At 40.2% G+C, this 17,420-nt stretch overlaps 1 protein-coding gene across 1 annotated transcript in view; it reads left to right on the forward strand.

The window, feature by feature from the left end:
- Positions 1-17,420, forward strand: part of rgs11 (regulator of G protein signaling 11) — a 96,733-nt gene that overhangs the window by 53,769 nt on the left and 25,544 nt on the right. The window contains exons 7-8 of the mRNA XM_052021320.1: positions 1,208-1,289; positions 14,115-14,180. Of these exons, the coding sequence (XP_051877280.1) occupies positions 1,208-1,289; positions 14,115-14,180 (148 nt within the window). The remainder of the gene's footprint in view (positions 1-1,207; positions 1,290-14,114; positions 14,181-17,420) is intronic.

Consider the following 17,420-nt stretch of genomic DNA (forward strand, 5'->3'; position numbering starts at 1 on the left):
AAGCCACATCTGTGCTTACTTGAGCAAGACATGGCTTCCAGCAAGTACCCACAACCTGTGGGCTCGCTCCCAGCTCCAGTTACAGCCACAAAGTATCTCCCCTTAAGAGTTACAGGCACATCTTCCATCAGCACTGGCTTGCTTCAGTTGATCCAGATACTTATAAAATTAGGCCTTGTGGATGTTGCTAAAGCAATAAGCCCCGTTCTTAATGTTGACTGGAAACTAGGATATGTTAACAAGACTGTAGTAGCAATTCTGTGTGCATCCTGCATTGCATTAAATGGGCTAAACATGCATCACTTTCCCAGCAAACACACCAACAACAGTAAATTATCAGCAGTTTGACACCATTACTTCTGGCCATAACACCAGAGTTTTGAAGACCAATAGGTGCTACCCTACTTGCAGATGTATAAACATGGTGCCTTTAGTTCTAATTCGGAATGTCTGTCAGGAAAGTCTGAACATGCCTTTGCCATTGAAATCTGAGGAGTGACTTAATAGAGGATTTTTTTTAAATTCTTAAACTGTTTCTTTTAGGTTGGTCATAAGTTTCTTTTTGTAGGATATTCCAAAAATAGCGGTCATAAATATAAAATTATTGCTAGTAAATTCAATAGGCATCTCGGGACCATTTAGAATGTGGAGTTTACTTCTGCACAGTGGTTGAGGTGAAAGCATGGATGCATTTGAAGGGAAGCTAACTAAGTACAAGAGGGGGAGAAAAGTATGAAGGTGTGGTGGGCAGTTATAGTGTAGCATGGGTATAAAATTAAAACCTGACAATGGCCATTCCAAGCCCGAATACTTTTATTGCTGACCTGACCATCCTTTGTGTGTGTGTGTGTGTATATATATATATGTGTATGTGTATATATATATATATATATAAAATCTATATTAAAAAAAAATCTCCAATATTGATCATTGTGTAAGTGAAATGCCAACTGTTAATGAAGAACAGAGGATAAAGAGAGTAATTCGGAGCAAGTCATCCTGACCCGGATAAAGTATGGAGCCAGGCCAGCAAGACGAAACCTGACAGAAACCCAAACGTTTAGTCAGAATGCACTTGACCAAACCCAACATGTGGTCAGGTCCCATCAGGCTTGGCTTGGGCAGCTGGGTGCCAATCCTCCAAAACCTGTATTACAGCCAACCTTGCTGAATTTATTTATTTCTCCTTATCTATGTTCATTAACAGAGCAGCGAAACAAAGGAAAAAGTCAGATCGTATTGTTCTGGATTGCCAGGAGCAAGCCTATTGGCTAGTCAACAGACCTCCAGTAAGTCCTATCACTTGTATTTTAAAGGACATTGGTTTATGGGGGAAAATAGCAGAGATTTCCCTCTCCGGCATGACTACTACTAAGAGCAAGTCCAGCAGAGGGGAAGATTTTCAACCTGTCATTCACTGGACAATGTTCTCACAGTGAACAGTATTTCCACTTGCCCTTGGGAGATTGTTAGTGTGGAAGGATGCAGAAAATTACAGATGTTCTCATCTGGTGTTCTTAGCATCTGAAGTGACTGAGACAATGATGTCAGGAAATGGAGCAGATGATGAGCCTATTAATTAATTTAATCTGCCTTTATTGAATACTATCTCCAGTGGAAATTACATCAGAAAACCAAAATAGATGTGAAAATAAACCAAGCTCAAAGACGAGGAGACCCTATTTAGTATTTCCACTGCAGAACCACCTTTAAATGAGCAGAAAGGTAGTAAAAGACCTTGTACAATAGGTCATATATTGATTTTTATGTTACATGTAGCTTTCAGATTTTTAACTTTTTATTTTGGAGTGCAACCCCCCCTGTTTTTCTTTGAAAGCATTCCCCAGTGGTTACCTTGAATTTAAAGAGGATCATCTTTCTACTTTTTTTTTACTGCTCCTTAGTTTTAATGGGCCCATATCACAGTTATTTATGTTTTTGATCCCTGGGATGAGCACTGGGGATCTGCCAAGCTCTCACTGTTGAATGAAAAGTTGAGGAGTTCCTCAAAGCAGTGTCCTTGGCTCAACTGTCTTTAGCTGCTTCAGTGAACTTCCTGCTGTCATTAAGATCAGAAGTGGGGATGTTCACTAATAATTGTGCAATGTTAAATTCTATTCCCAACTCGTCAGCAAATCATGCCATACCTACATCAGCAAGATCCAGACAGGCTGATGTGTCAAGTAACATTTGTACCACAAAAGTAGCAGACTGCAGCCATCTCCAAGAAGATAGTATGTAACCACATACCCTTGACAATTGCATTATTATTTCTGAGTCTCTACCATCAACATCCTGGGGGTCATCATTGACCAGAAACCTGACTGGACTGGCCACATAAATACCATGGATACAACAGCAGGTCAAAGGCAGAGTATCCTGCTGTAAATGACCCACCTCCTGACACCCCAAAATCATTCCACGTCTACAAGGCACAAGTCAGGAGCATGATGGAATCTTCTCCACTTGCATGAAATACTGCAGTGTAACTACTCCCAGAGCTTGATGCCATCTAGGATGAAACAACTGGCTTGATGGGTGCCCCAGACATTATTCCTTCCACCAGCACACAGTGGCTGCAGTGTGTAGCATTTACAAAATGCAGAACAGTTGCTTGCCCAGACTACACTGAAAGCACTTCCCCAAACCTCGCAGCCTCAACCACCAAGAAGGGCGAGGACAGTGAGCGTGCAGGAGCATTATCACTCTTGCAGGTCCCCCTGCAAGTCGCACACCATTCTGACTTGGAAATATATTGCCATTCCTTCATTATAACAGTGTTTAAATCCTGGAATTCCCTAACCAATAGCAATGTAGGAATACCTTTACCAGAAGGAGTGTGCAGCAATTCAAGAAGTCAGTTCACCATCATCTACTTGCCCAATCAGGGATGAGCAATAAATGGTGGCCTTAAACCTAATAGAGGGATGTCATTTTGGGCTGGTCTTCCTGAAAAGTATTCCATATCCTTTTTAGGATGACACAATGGCACAGCTAGTAAAGCCACTGCCTCACAGCTCCCGTGACTAGGGTTCAATCCTGACCTTGGATGCTGTCCATGCAGTGTTTGCGTGTTCACCCTCGACAATGAGTAAAGTCCATTGTAATTTCTTTGTCCACAACCCTCAAGATGCTATCAATACTTTCTGCACACATGCCCAGGGTAAACTAGAGACTCGGGACTTGTGTTAGTGGATAGCCAGCTGTTGGGATATACATACAATTGCTAGAAATTCAGTAGCACCAGCCTTGCTATTGAATCACAAAAAGGTGCTGTATTCTGCTTCTGAGATTCATTCCACTGCTGAGCAGGGAAGAATTTTTAGGCAGGTGTGCTTCAAAGATTCATGTTCTGAAAGGGACTGTAACTGTCAATCATGGCCCAGGATGAAACAGCACCTTCATGCCAGCAAGCTGCAGGACACATCTATAGGATGGTGTTGCCCGTCCATGTTCATTTTTCCTTGCTACATTTTAATCCAAGTCTCCTCAAGTTTGGCAGAGGTTATTGATAGTTTGTGATGTCTAACCAGGTTCCTCAAGTTTTTTGATTTTTTTTTCCCTCCCTTCATTTTAACACTCCCCTTGAGTTTTGCCCAAATACCTAAATGTCAGCGTGCACAGTTTTCACTTACAAACATAAGAACAACAGAAATTGAGGCATTCATGGGCCATTTGTCCCCTCGTGCCTGCTCCACCAAGGTCACGACTGCTCTCTTACCTCAGCGCCTCTTTCCTGCACTAACCCCGTATTCTTTGTTTCTCTGAGAATCTATCATTCTCAGCCTTGAATATACTGACTGACTGAACCTCCACAATCCTTTTGGGTAAGGAATTCTAAAGGTTGACTAAACTCTGGCTATAGACATTTCTTCTCATCTCTGTCCTGAGTAGCCTACCCATTATTTTCAGACTCTGACCTCTAGTTCAATACCACAGCTAATGGAAATATCATTCCTGCATCTCCAGGGTTCAGCTCTAAGAATTATGTGCAATTCAATGAGATCATCTCTAATTCTCTTAATTTCAAGAGAGTATGGATATAGTCTGCTTAAGGACAAACTCCATTCTGGGAATCAATCTGATGAACCTTCATTGCACTATCTCTTCCTTTTAGAAGGGAGACCAGACCTGCACACAGTATTCCATGTATGGTCTCATCAGGGCTATTTATAATTGCAGCAAGATATCTATACTCAAATCTTCTTGCAATAAAGGCCAACATATCATTTGCCTTCCTCATGCTTTGACCTGCATGTTAACTTTCAGTGGATTCGTGTGCAAGGACACCAGGGCTCTCTGAACCCATGTGCCCTTCATTCACTCGCCATGTAAAAAGTACACCATCTCTTAGTCCATCTAAGCTTGTAGCTGAAGTTGGGAGCAATTGAATTTTTTAGGATTTACTGTTAAAGCAATGCAGAGTAAAATGGGTCTGGTTTGGTTCTAACAGCAATAGTCAGCTTGCCTACAATAATTGAATGAAGAGGGAATTAATCTGCACTTTGTTGCTTTCAACTTCCCAAACACTGGTAAACATATAGTTATTAAATACCTGCTATCACTGACATTTCATTGGATAAAAGTAGGGAAATGTTAACCAACATTGCATTTCCTAAAAATAAAGATGATGTAAAGGAGGAGAAAATACGGACATTGACATCTCCCCAGTGATTGTTCATAGAACTGAACAGAGCTTCTAAGGCCCATGCCCTTAATACAGTGTTTTCTACTTCCAAGCCAAAATACTGAAAGCATTAAAACAGCTTTTATCCACCGCTAAATAAGTTACATCACCCAATGGATGGTAATGGATTGAGCACCATCCGATTAATGGCCTGAATGGGCTGGCAGAGAAACAGAGAGCTGTCCCTGTAGGTAATAGAATAAGCTGCTTTCATGCTGAAAGCTAAAGCTTTTATTGATTGGAAAAAAAATATTAGAGATAAACCCACAACTTGAGCTCAGTTACAGATAAATATGTGATTTAGCACAGCAGCCAAAACCTTGTAGTTTTTATATTTATTGAGAGGACAGATGGACAAAAAAAAATTGTGTTGCTCTTGCATTAGTAAATAACCTTCATCTGTTTTATTCCTTTGAAGCATCTTAGCTACACATTACACAATGGATTACATATTTAATGTCCGAAGAAATTGCATACAATTGAAATCAAAGTCAGTTTTTAGTATAGTGTAGAGTTTCGTAAACAAAAATCAGATAAAAATAACATGATTCATACATCAACAAAAAAAAATAAGTTACATGACCGGAACTGTGCAGAATCACAGAATGTCACAACATAGAAGTAAGCCATTAAGCCCATCAAATCTTGTGTTTATTTCTGTGCCTACACAGAAAACCAGAAGTTGAAATGTGGAAGTAGACTTGTCAACTCAGTGTTGGCATTTGCCCTCCTTGTCAACAAATGGTTCTGATTACATTTACCCAACCTGTATCCCTATTTCTTCACTCTTTTATTCATTGACCTAATCTGAAACAATGACAGTTTCCTCCTCAATTGTTAACCCTGGAAGTAAAGTCAGAAACAACAGTTATCTTTGCAAAACCCTTTTCTTTGATCTCCATTGTAAATTTCTTGCATTTAATCTTATAAATTTGTCACCTTTTGCTTGACTCATCAAATGCTGCCTGCACCTATCTCCCTTCTACCCTTAATTTTACACCATTACCCAAAAGTCCACAAAATGTTTTAATGTAGACACCAGTTTTCAAGTGTTTGTGTTTTGTCATATTGTGCATTATGACAGTGAACCACAAGCCCATCATATAAGCCCTCCTGGTTCACGAATGTCCTTACCCTAGTCTAGTCTGTACATGACTCCAGACCAACCAAGGTGGTTGACCACTGGAGCCCTCTGAATTCTGGGTTTTAAGAACATAAGACATAAAAGCAGGAGTAGGCCATCTGGCCCATCGAGCCTGCTCCACCATTCAATAAGATCATGGCTGATCTGGCCGTGGACTCAGATCCACCTACCTGCCTTTTCCCCACAACACTTAATTCCCCTACTATGTAAAAATATATCTAACTGTATCTTAAATATATTTAATGAGGTAGCCTCTACTGCTTCCCTGGGCAAAGAATTCCACAGATTCACTCCTCTCTAGGAAAAGCAGTTCCTCCTCATCGCCATCCTAAATCTATTCCCTCGAATCTTGAGGCCATGTCCCCTAGTCCTAGTCTCACCTATCAGTGGAAACAACCTTCCTGCCTCTATCATATCTACCCCTTTCCTAATTTTGTGTGTTTCTATAAGATTCCCTCTCATTCTTCTGAATTCCAGCAAGTATAGTCCCTGGCGACTCAATCTCTCCTCACAGGCTAACCCCCTCATCTCCGGAGTCAACTTGGTGAACCTCTTCTGCACCACCTCCAAAGTCAGTATATCCTTCCTCAAGTAAGGAGACCAGAACTGCATGCAGTACTCCAGGTGCGGCCTCACCAGTACCCTGTGCAGTTGCAGCATAACCTCCCTGCTCTTAAATTCAATTCCTCTAGCAATGAAGGCCAACATTCCATTTGCCTTCTTGATAACCTGTTGCACTTGCAAACTAACCTTTTGCGATTCATGCACAAGCACCCGCAAGTCAATCGGCACAACAACATGCTGCAATCTTTCACCATTTAATAATAATCTGATCTTCTATTTTTCCTTCCAAAGTGGATGACCTTGCATTTACCAACATTGTACTCCATCTTCCAGAACCTTGCCCACTCACTTAACCTAACTATATCTCTCTGCAGACTCTCCGCAACCTCTGCACAATTTGCTTTTCTAATCAATTTAGTGTCATCAGAAAACTTAGATACGCTACACTCGGTCCCCTCTTCCAAATTAATGTATATCATGAATGGCTGCAGGCCCAACACTGACCACTGCAGTACCCCGCTCACCAGTGATTGCCTACCCGAGAAACACCCACTTATCCCAACTCTCTACCTTCTATTGGTTAACCAATCCTCTATCCATGCATCCTTATCTTATGGATAAGTCTTTTATGTGGCACCTTATTGAGTGCCTTCTAGAAATCCAAGTATACAACATCCACCTGTTCCCCTCTATCCACTACACTCATTATATCCTCAAAGAACTCCAGCAAGTTTGTCAAACAGGACCTGCCCTTTCTGTGTCTGCCTGATGGAACCACCTCTATCCAAATATCTCACTATTCTTCCTCAATGATAGCTTCAAGCATTTTCCCGACTACAGACGTTAAGCTAACTGGCCTATAGTTACCTGCCTTTTGCCTGCATCCTCTTTTAAACAGTAGCATGACATTCACTGTCTTTCAATCTGCAGGGACCTGCCCAGAGTCCAGTGAATTTTAGTAAATTATCACAAATGCCTCTACTATAACTTCCACTATTTCTTTCAGTACCCTGGGATGCATTCCATCAGGACCAGGGGACTTGTCTACCTTTAGGCCCACTAGTTTGCTCAGAACTACCTCTTTAGTGACAGCGATTGTATCAAAGTCTTCACTTCCCATCACATCCATAACATCTTTGGCGTATTAGACCTGTCCTCCACTGTGAAGACCGTCACAAAATAGTCATTCAAGGCCTCAGCCATTTCCACATTACCCAATATTAATTCCCCTTTCTCATCTTCCAAGGGACCTACATTCACTTTAGCCACCTTTTTCCACTATATTTACAGTAAGTAATAAGTTCTGAACTTGTGGGCAATGTTCTTGTCCTTGGAATGAATAAATAGTTAAAACAAAAACTAGTCTTGTATTTCTAGAGCTTCAATACCACACAAACATCTTCTGAGTGTTCATCATTTTTTTTTTGCTCTTAATACTCTAGCCATCCTGTGGTTAAAACTTAGGAATCAATTAGCAATATTATGGACCTCAGCCAAAGATACTGAGACTAAATTTAATAGCCCTGAAAACGGATGTAGGGATGATGCTGTGCCTTTAATCCACCTCAAATGATTTCAATGCAGACTGCCTGCCAACTTCTTGTGACCATGACTGACCTACCCCAGGTCTCTGCTCCTTCTCTGCACCAGATCCCCACAGCCCTCAATCCCTGATCTTTCAAAACTGCATCTATCTCTACTTTTACTACTAATGAGCACAACTCCCTGGGGTGGAAAATTCCACCCTCTGTGAGATGAAATTTCTGTGTACCTCGGTTTTAAATGATGGAGCCCTGATCTTTAAACTATGTCCCCTAGATTGAGATTCTCCCACTAGTGAAAACATCTTGACATCTACCTTGCCATGTCCCCTTAGGATCTTGTATCTTTCAATAACATCACCCCTCATTCTTCTAAGCTCCAAAGAATGCACTGCCAATCTGTTTAACCTCTCTTGATAGGATGATGAAAAACAGGTTCAAATCTCGCCATGATAACTGGGGAATTTAAATTCATTCAATTAATTACATTATTTTTATTAGTTAGTGGAATGTGACCACTATTGGTAAGACCAGCAACTAATGTGCTCCACTAGTTGCATTTGAGACAATGGTGATGTCTTGTCTTTTGAACCATAGCAGTCCTTAGTGAAGGTACTCCCAGAATGCTGTCAAACAGGGATATAAAGAATTTAATCTCAGCAAGGATGATGAAGCAATAGTGTGTGATCTGGAACAGAGATAGTGCTGTACTTGGATGGTGGTGTTCCCATGCACCTGCTGCCTTGCCTTTAGGCAAGAGATGGCTTATTTTGAAGGTGCACTCAGAAAGGCCTTGGCAAGTAATGGTGGAGGGAATATGAACCAAGTGGACTATTTTATCCCGGAGGTGTACTCGTCAAGTCACTCTCCTGACATGCCTTGTGGATGGTAGAAAGGTTTTGAGAAGTAAGGAGGTGAGTGAGACCCACAGGATACCCAGCCTCTGATACAGTGCTTGTGTTGGGGTGCATGCTCTGGTCTATATTAGATTTCATGTGGCAGCATAGCTTTCATTGTCTTCATTCTGAGTACATGTACACACCAGAGTCATCAGCCATGTTGTCAACATAAGATTCATATGGCCCAGTAGGTGCACTTTCATCTGTTGTTCCCTGCAGTGACTTATCTGCCTCGTTCCAAGGTGTCTGCCCCCTTATGGACCCACATTTAAAATTAACTGTTTTGGTTATGTAATGGAAAATGATTCAAAAAGATGACACATTTTTAGACTGGTGACAATGCCCAGGAGAAATCGACCTGCAACTTTCAAGTGGTTGACAAAGAATTGATAAGCAGCACTGGATGATTGTTCCTGATTAAGACAGGACATTACCTGGACAGTAAAGTTCCAGACTGACAGCACTATGAATGAATCAGCATTGGACGTAGATGGACACCTGAATTTGCCAGTGTTGCATCCTACCAATATATATGATCACACATAACTATATGACATCCATCATAAATCAGCACACATGTGAGTATGTGGTAGGGGCACCATTTTGTACTTTATGGGGAAGTGATGATTGAAAGTTTGGGACCAGTATTCTCAATTTCTTACCCTTTTCACCTGAGTCCCAATTCTCTTAGCTGTTCCACAGCACTAAACCGACATTTGTTGAGAGTCACTCCCATGTTTTATCTTAGTAAACAGTATCATCTCTCGCTGATGCTGAATTCAGTTTAATGCATTTTATCTTATTCCCTCATCTTACCAATAAATTTGCTACACCACCTACTTTGATGGAATCTGTAAATGTCAATGCTGCTTCCCCAAAGCCTGTTTCCAAATCACTGTTGTACACTGTGTCAATTTGCTAATGTACTATGTGTGATACCTCCCAATGAATGCAAATAGGTTTTTCAAGCACACTTGTTCCTTTTCAAAGCTAATTCCAATCTTTGCTCTATCTTCATTTATGGTAGTTCTTATTGAAGAAATCCACTTTCCTGCTCACTCCCATGATCTTTAATATTCCCCTTTTCAGTATTAATACCCTTTAAAGGAGCTAATGGGCTCCGCTTCAACAGCTGCTTTGGCAGAGAATTCTGAGTCCAAGTGTTCATGGAAAACAAATCGAGACTCGTTTTGCAGTGTGTTGAGGGCTTTCATCCTGTTAATCCAACAAGAAATGATTTGCTGTTTGATCTGGTTCTGGGTGATGTAATTGAGATTGTAACCTCAACTCTACATTCCGAAGTAACCACGGAAACCTTTTTTTGTGTACCATTCAAAACTTAGAGTCATAGAGCAATACAGCTCAGATCTAGGCCCTTCGGCCCAATGAGTCCATGCCAACCATGTTGTCAACCTCGCTAGTCCCAATTTCCTGCATTCGGCCCATATCCCTCCAAGCCCCTCCCCTCCATGTACCTATCCAAGTGATTTTTGAGTGATGCTATTGTACCTGCCTCAACCTCTGGCAGCTCATTCCATATACTCACCGCCCAAAACATGAAAAAGTTGCCCCTCAGGCCGCTTTTAAGTCTTTCCCCTCTAACCTAAATCGATGCCCCCTAGTTTTAGACTTCCCTACCCTGCGGAAAAGACTGTTACCGTCCACCTTATCTATGCCTCTCATAATATTAAACGCTTCTATAAGGTTGCCCCTCATTCTCCTGCATTCCAAGGAATAAAGACCTAGCCTGGCCAACCTCTCCCTATAACTCAGGCCCTCTAGTCCCAGCAACATCCTCGTAAATCTTTTCTGCACTCTTTCCAGTTTAACCACATCTTTCCTATAACAAGGCGACCAAAACTGTACACAGTACTCCAAGTGCGCCTCACCAACGACTTGTACAACATCAACACAATGTCCCAACTCCTGTACTCAAAGCCCTGACTAATGAAGGCCAGCATACTAAACACCTTTTTCACCACCCTGTCTACCTGTGATGCCACTTTCAACGAACTCCTAGATCCCTCTGTTCCATTACACTCCCTAGTGCCCTACTGTTCATAATAAGTCCAATGCTGGTTTGACTTTCCAAAATGCATCACCTCACACTTACCCATATTGAAATCCATTTGCCACTCCTCAGCCCACTTCCCTAACTGATCAAGATCCCCCTGTAATCTACGATAACCTTCTTCACTATCAACAACACCTCCTCGTTTCGTGTCATCTGCAAACTTGCTGATCAAGCCTTGTGCATTCACATTCCAAGTCATTTATGTAAATAATGAATAACAAGGGTCCCAACACTGACCCCTGTGACGCAGCTCCAGTCCCCAGTCTACATTCCAAGAAACAACCTTCAAGGTAGCTTCCTACCTTCAAGATAATTTTGAATCCACCTAACTAGCTCTTCCTGGATTCCATGGGACTAACCTTTCAGACCAAATAGAACATAGAACATTACAGCACCGTACGGGCCCTTCGGTCCACAATGTTGTGCTGACATTTTATCCTGCTCTAATATCTATCTAACCCTTCCCTCCCACATAGCCCTCCATTTTTTCCCCATCATTCATGTGGCTATCTAAGAGTCTCTTAAATGTCCCCAATGTGTCTGCCCCCACAACCTCTGCAGGCAGTGCGCTCCATGCACCCACCACTGTCTGTGTAAAAAAAAAACTTACCTCAGACATCCCTCTTGTAACTTCCAAAATGAATGATTATTCTGATAAAATGGAGGTATGGGACATAATACATGGATAGGAACAACTTGAATAACATTACAGTGGCGGATCTTATTACAATGCATCAAACATAGTTTTCTGGTAATCAGTTGTGGATCGTTTCTCAGTAAACTGCAGTACTTTGTCTCTCCTCTGCCAAGTAGCTAGTAAGAATATTACATGGCAGTGGAGAACATGCATCAAGTAACAGTCTTGGATTAATTTCATCACTTTTGTCTCAAACCAGAGCTCAATATAAACATTACCTATGAAACAAGTAAATGAAAATCAATAAACAACTGCAGATGCTGGAAATCTAAAATAAAAACAGAATGCTGGAAATAGTCAGCAGGTCAGAAGAGAAACTATTAACATTTCAGTTCGAAGACCCTTTGTCAGAACTGGCAAGGAGACAGAAGATTGTTAAACTGCAGGGAGAGGGGATCATTTGCTTTTTTTTATTTTACCTATGAAACACTATAGAGAACAATTTCTTTATAATAGTTAATTCTTTCTGAAATGGGTGCAAGTCCTGCAACAGTTGTATATTTGGAAGTTCAGTGGGAATTCTGATTGATGATTGCAGGTCTAGGGAGTGTGTTGAATTGAGCAGTTTAGTGCTGGTATTGTAGTGATAGAATGTGGCATTTGAAGATGTTTTCACAGACATTGACTCTTTGTGCGAGATCATGAACTCATTACATCACTGTCTCCAGTTCCTCAGTTTGATTTTGAGTAGTAACCTGCAGGTCTACCTGATTCCTCTGTATTTTGTGTGTTGGTAGAGGTATCTCCCCACCCTGGTGGAGATTAATGATATTAGCACTCTGTTAATGTATGCGGCTAGTGCTGGCGTTACCGATATCTTTAAAACAAGCAAGTGTTGCCTGCTTTGCATTCAATGAGTACTGATTTACAATGTATCCCATTTGCCTGTGTTTGTTTTCCAGGACTATCAAACTTAGCCCATATTCTCCCTCCAGTTTTATCCACTCAAGATGCCAGCTTGTTAGGGCACAGGTTCTGGTGTTTATCAAGAGGGCAATTTCATAATGCACAAAGGCAATAAGCACCAAGGGCATCAGTCCTAACTCTGTAAATGCACTCTTTCCATCTAGGATCTTGCAGCAGACAGAAATGGGAACCCTTTTTGGGATTCACCCCCACCTCGTACTCCACTAGACAGAGACTGGTTGTACTGTCCAAACTGCCCCTCCAGCACAGATTAAATATGTGGTCATCAAGCCTCTTCAGTGTATTGCTACATGAGTTTTCTATCTTTTATCTTTTGAATGTGTAACAGGGGAACTTGATGTTACTTTGTGGAAAGAGTAACAGTGAACATTTCAAGTCTGAAACCCTTTGTCATAAATGGGAAAGATAGAGAACTAATTCATTTTCATTAGCAGAGAAGATGGGGTAGAACAAAGGAAATATCTCTAATCAGCTATGACTAAATGAACTAAAGTTCTTTGTCTGTATAATGCATTGTTAGTAGCAAGGTTGTGGGACACACCCAGCAGGCCAGATGATACTAGTAGGAAAAGAAAAATGGATCCAAAATGATGACCGGTAGAAATGGCTAGTCCTGATGCAGACAGAAAGTCTGAGTGTTTCCAGCTTTTTCTGTTTTTATTTCATAATTCCAGTATCTGCAGTCTTTTTTTAATTGTTGTTACTTAGTTAACTCCCAAGGATGTCATCACTGTAATCTTGAGAAAGGTGAACCACTCAAATAATTATAATTGAATGTCAACAAAACTTAAAAATTACTTCAGCTTGAATTTGTAAAGGAAATGTGACTGGTCAACTGTAATTTTTTTTAAAGTTTATTGAAGACACCCTGCATCTAGACTATCTGGATATATGATGAGATAAATTACAAAGGAGTTTTATCATCTTGAGATCAGGAGCTGGTCTGGAACTGAGGGACAAACAAAGTGATTCAAGTCAAGTCGAGTTTATTGTCATATACACAAGTACAATGCAGCACAGATGCAATGAAAAAAGTTGCAGCAGCATCACAGGCACATAGCTTCAGAAAGCACACAGAACCTAAATTATACAAGACAGTGCAGAAAAAAATCTGTTCAAAACAAGGCATCAGTGCAAAAAAAACAGTCGGAGACAATCCCATGATAGTGCAAGAGGTGGTCCATAGTGTTCTGTTGCTTGGCGAGGGTTAGGGTTGTGCGGGTTGGTTCAAGAACCTGATGGTTGTAGGAAAGGAGCTGTTCCTGAACCTGGTGGTGTTCCTGAACCAGGCTTCTGTACCTCCTGCCTGATGGTATTACCTTCAAATCTCAACAGGAGACTGCTGTTTGGCAGATTTTCTATTCACAGAATCCAAAATTGAGTTTACATCACGGCACTAAAGTTCTTGAACTTTGCTCAGATATAAAAAATCATATTATTTTAATTTACTGTTGCAGAATATCTGTCAAATATAAATCATGTTTTCTGCACTCTTTGTTTAGATGTTGAAAGAGCAACCACACCCTATTTAATGTTGTATTTAATTTCACTTTCTAAAGATAGTTTTGTCTGCATTTCCAGCCTGGAGCTCTAAATATCATGGAATCAGGACCACGAAGAAATAACGTCCAAGCAAGGATCAAATTGGTAAGTATTTCAAACTCTTTAACTATTCTCCTTACTTAATTTGTACAGTGACGTTTAAAGGTGGGACTTTTATCCCTGATATCAATTTAATACATTCACTTCCCTTCCCTCTCGTAGAAAACATGGAATAGGGAAACATAATTCCAAAACCCTAGTGCCTGAATTAGGACTGATGTATTCAAATAACTGTCCATTTTTGCTTTAATCAGCATTTTGATGTACAGATGTAGTGTTTGTAGCTAAAAATTTCGCTTCTGATTTAAATCACGATAGAAAATGACCTAAAGCCAGAAATTCCCTTTGGATCAAATATATTTCTGGAAATAAAATTAAGTGCCTTCCAAAAACAGCAACATTGTTCATTCCCATTGGAAAAACTTCAATACAAATTCTTCCAATCTCCCCTGTGGTCATAACAAAGTAAGTAAAAGAAGTTCTCAAGACTGCTGTATTCAATGAAATCATAGCTGATCTGATTTTGGCCTCAGCTCCACTTCCCTGCCTGTTCCCCATATCAACCAAAACCTTCCCATCTTGACTCCAAATACAATTAATGATTCGGCTTCAACAGCTCTCTTGAGTAGAGAATTCTAGATTCACAACACTTAAAAGGGAAAAAAAATCCCCCTTTACATCCATCTGCAATGGGCAACTCCTTATTTTGAAACCATGCTCCCAATTCTAATTTCCCTGCAAGGGGAAACATTGTCTCAACATTTACACTGTCAATTGTCTAGAATCTTATTTTTCGGTAAGATCATCTCTTAGTCTTCTCAATTGCAAGGAGTGCCAGCCCGACCTCCTCAATCTTTCCTCGTAGACAACTACTTCATCCCAAATGACTAACCTTAATCTGTGTCCTCTGGTTGCTGACATTTTCACATTATTTACTCCATCAAAACCTTACATTATTTCAAAGAACTCTGTGAAATCACTCTTTAATTTGCTTTGCCATCAAGCAATCAACTCCAGTTACATTCAGGTACCACACACAGTGTATAACAAAAACTTGCATTTGCATGGCACTTTTAACATAGTAAAACTTACCAAGATCCTTCACAAGATTATTATTAAATAGGAAATAATTCTGTTTGACAATAGAGAGAAAGAAAGTGTGTACAATCAACTGATAAAACATTATTTCTACTTTTCCTGCTATTTGTTAAATAGTCCACTGCATAATTTAAGCCACAATTAAATCATTTTAATCCTCTAGACCTCTCCATTTATCCCTAATGATTTATATTTCACCTCTTGAAACCAGCTTATTTGTATCTTTAATTCATCCAAATACAGTTTGGCAACGTCAGCAGTTTGATAGAAATAAAAATGAAATTGAGAAGATCTGTTTTAATTTTATTACATTCCATTTGCTATGCCTTGTACTTCCCAATGTTATTTTGCTAAAAAAAAATGGTATTAGTTCATGCTATAAATCTCGAAAGGGAAATATTGGTTTATTTTTGATTTGTGGTTCGTTCCATCAGCCTCTGATGGAACCACTGGACAATGGAGTGTGCAGAATTACTGACAGCTTGTCAAGACTACAGTGGAGGATTTTAAAACAATCATCATGAAAAGTCAGAACTGTGAAACTTTAATATTACTGTCAGCAACCTCAGCTCAATCTGCTCTGTAGAAAACTCAAAAATTGATAAGTAACCTTACATTTTAATTAGTTTTAATAATTTTGCTTTCTTCATTATGTTCCTCCTACTTCATAGGTTACATATTGCAGATCACTGCCCATTGTAGAAACCATCTAAGTTTCAATTCCATTGAAATCCATCAAAATGAAAACCAGGCAGTTTTGATCACATGTTGTTGACCCCTAATGTTTGTTGCCCATGCAGCATTGACATTCTATCCACGTCTTGGTTCGAGGTTCTAGATGTAATGATTTGCCCCATCCTACATCCCAGATTGTCTGCAGTTCAGCTGCTGCGCACTTGCATTGAACTTTCTGATTCTGGCAACAGTCGCTGTCAGTTTAACCATTCACAAATGGATAAATCCTAGCCACTCTGCAAAATGTGCAGAAGACCTTTGTGTGGGTCAATAGTGTAGGCCAACCACTGCAGCATTGGGTCCTTTGAAAGAAACATTTGTTGTCCTCCCGTGGCATTTAAACCGCTTTTTACCAACACTACAGAATGTCTCGGCCACAGTCATTTTGTTAATGGCTTGTCTGCAACATCCTAACTAAAATAACTTAAGTAGATTTCAATCAGAACAAACACTTTTATGACCATGACTAGGAGGAAATATCCATTTTGAAAGTTTTTTGCTTTAACATCATGATTACAATGAATTTGTACTTGCAAATATGCATATAGACATACAGGAGTAGGTCATCTGGCCCCTCAGGCATGGTAAACTGTTTTATAAGGTCATGGCTGATCTGATTGTAACCTCAACTCTGGGATACCCAGGATAATCTTTCACCAACTTTTCTCTCAATTATCTATCTGCTTCTACCTTACTGATATTCAACGACTCTGTTTTCTTTGAGGGAGAGAGTTCTAAAGACTCTCAGCCCTCTAAGAGGGGGGGGGGGAAATTGCCTCATCTCTTTCTTTAATGGGTGACCCCTTTTCAATGTAACCCCTAGTTGTAGTTTCTCCCACAGGAGGAAACATTTGCCATGTCAAGACCCCTCAGAGTCTTTTATGGTTCAATCTAGTCCGTTCTGGGTCTTGTAACCTCCAGCTCTTCTCCCTCTTCTAAACTGAAATATTGTTGGAAGGTTCTGAGTATTAAGTTGTGATTAGTCACTATCTAAATTTCAAAAAAAAGTAAGCAGACTGAATTTTAACCAAAGCCTTAGCCAAATATACCATATGTTCTGCTGTGTTGAAAGGAAATCAAGCTCCTTATCATTTGATTCTTTCCAACTAGCAGTACTTTCCATCTGGCTGTACATTCAGCTTAGAACTGCTGTGAGCAGCTTAGAGTCAGGAGTCCAGTTGCATAACTTCCCACAGAATATACATTATTTCTACTCACATAATGGCACATTGTTTCCTTAACAATGGTCATTGATTGTACTTTATTACAAGATATTTCAGTAAAGCGTTCCCTGAGGATCTTTGGATTGTCATATGGGCTCACGTACACATAAATGTATAAAAGAAAATGGTGCAGATCTCAGAAGAACTGTAATAATTTCTTGGGTCAGCCCAATGCATAATATCATTAATGATTTGAGATGGATAGCAAGAGCTATATGTAGGCGAAACT

This window comes from Pristis pectinata, chromosome 8, assembly GCF_009764475.1.
Source record: "Pristis pectinata isolate sPriPec2 chromosome 8, sPriPec2.1.pri, whole genome shotgun sequence".
Taxonomy (NCBI): domain Eukaryota; kingdom Metazoa; phylum Chordata; class Chondrichthyes; order Rhinopristiformes; family Pristidae; genus Pristis; species Pristis pectinata.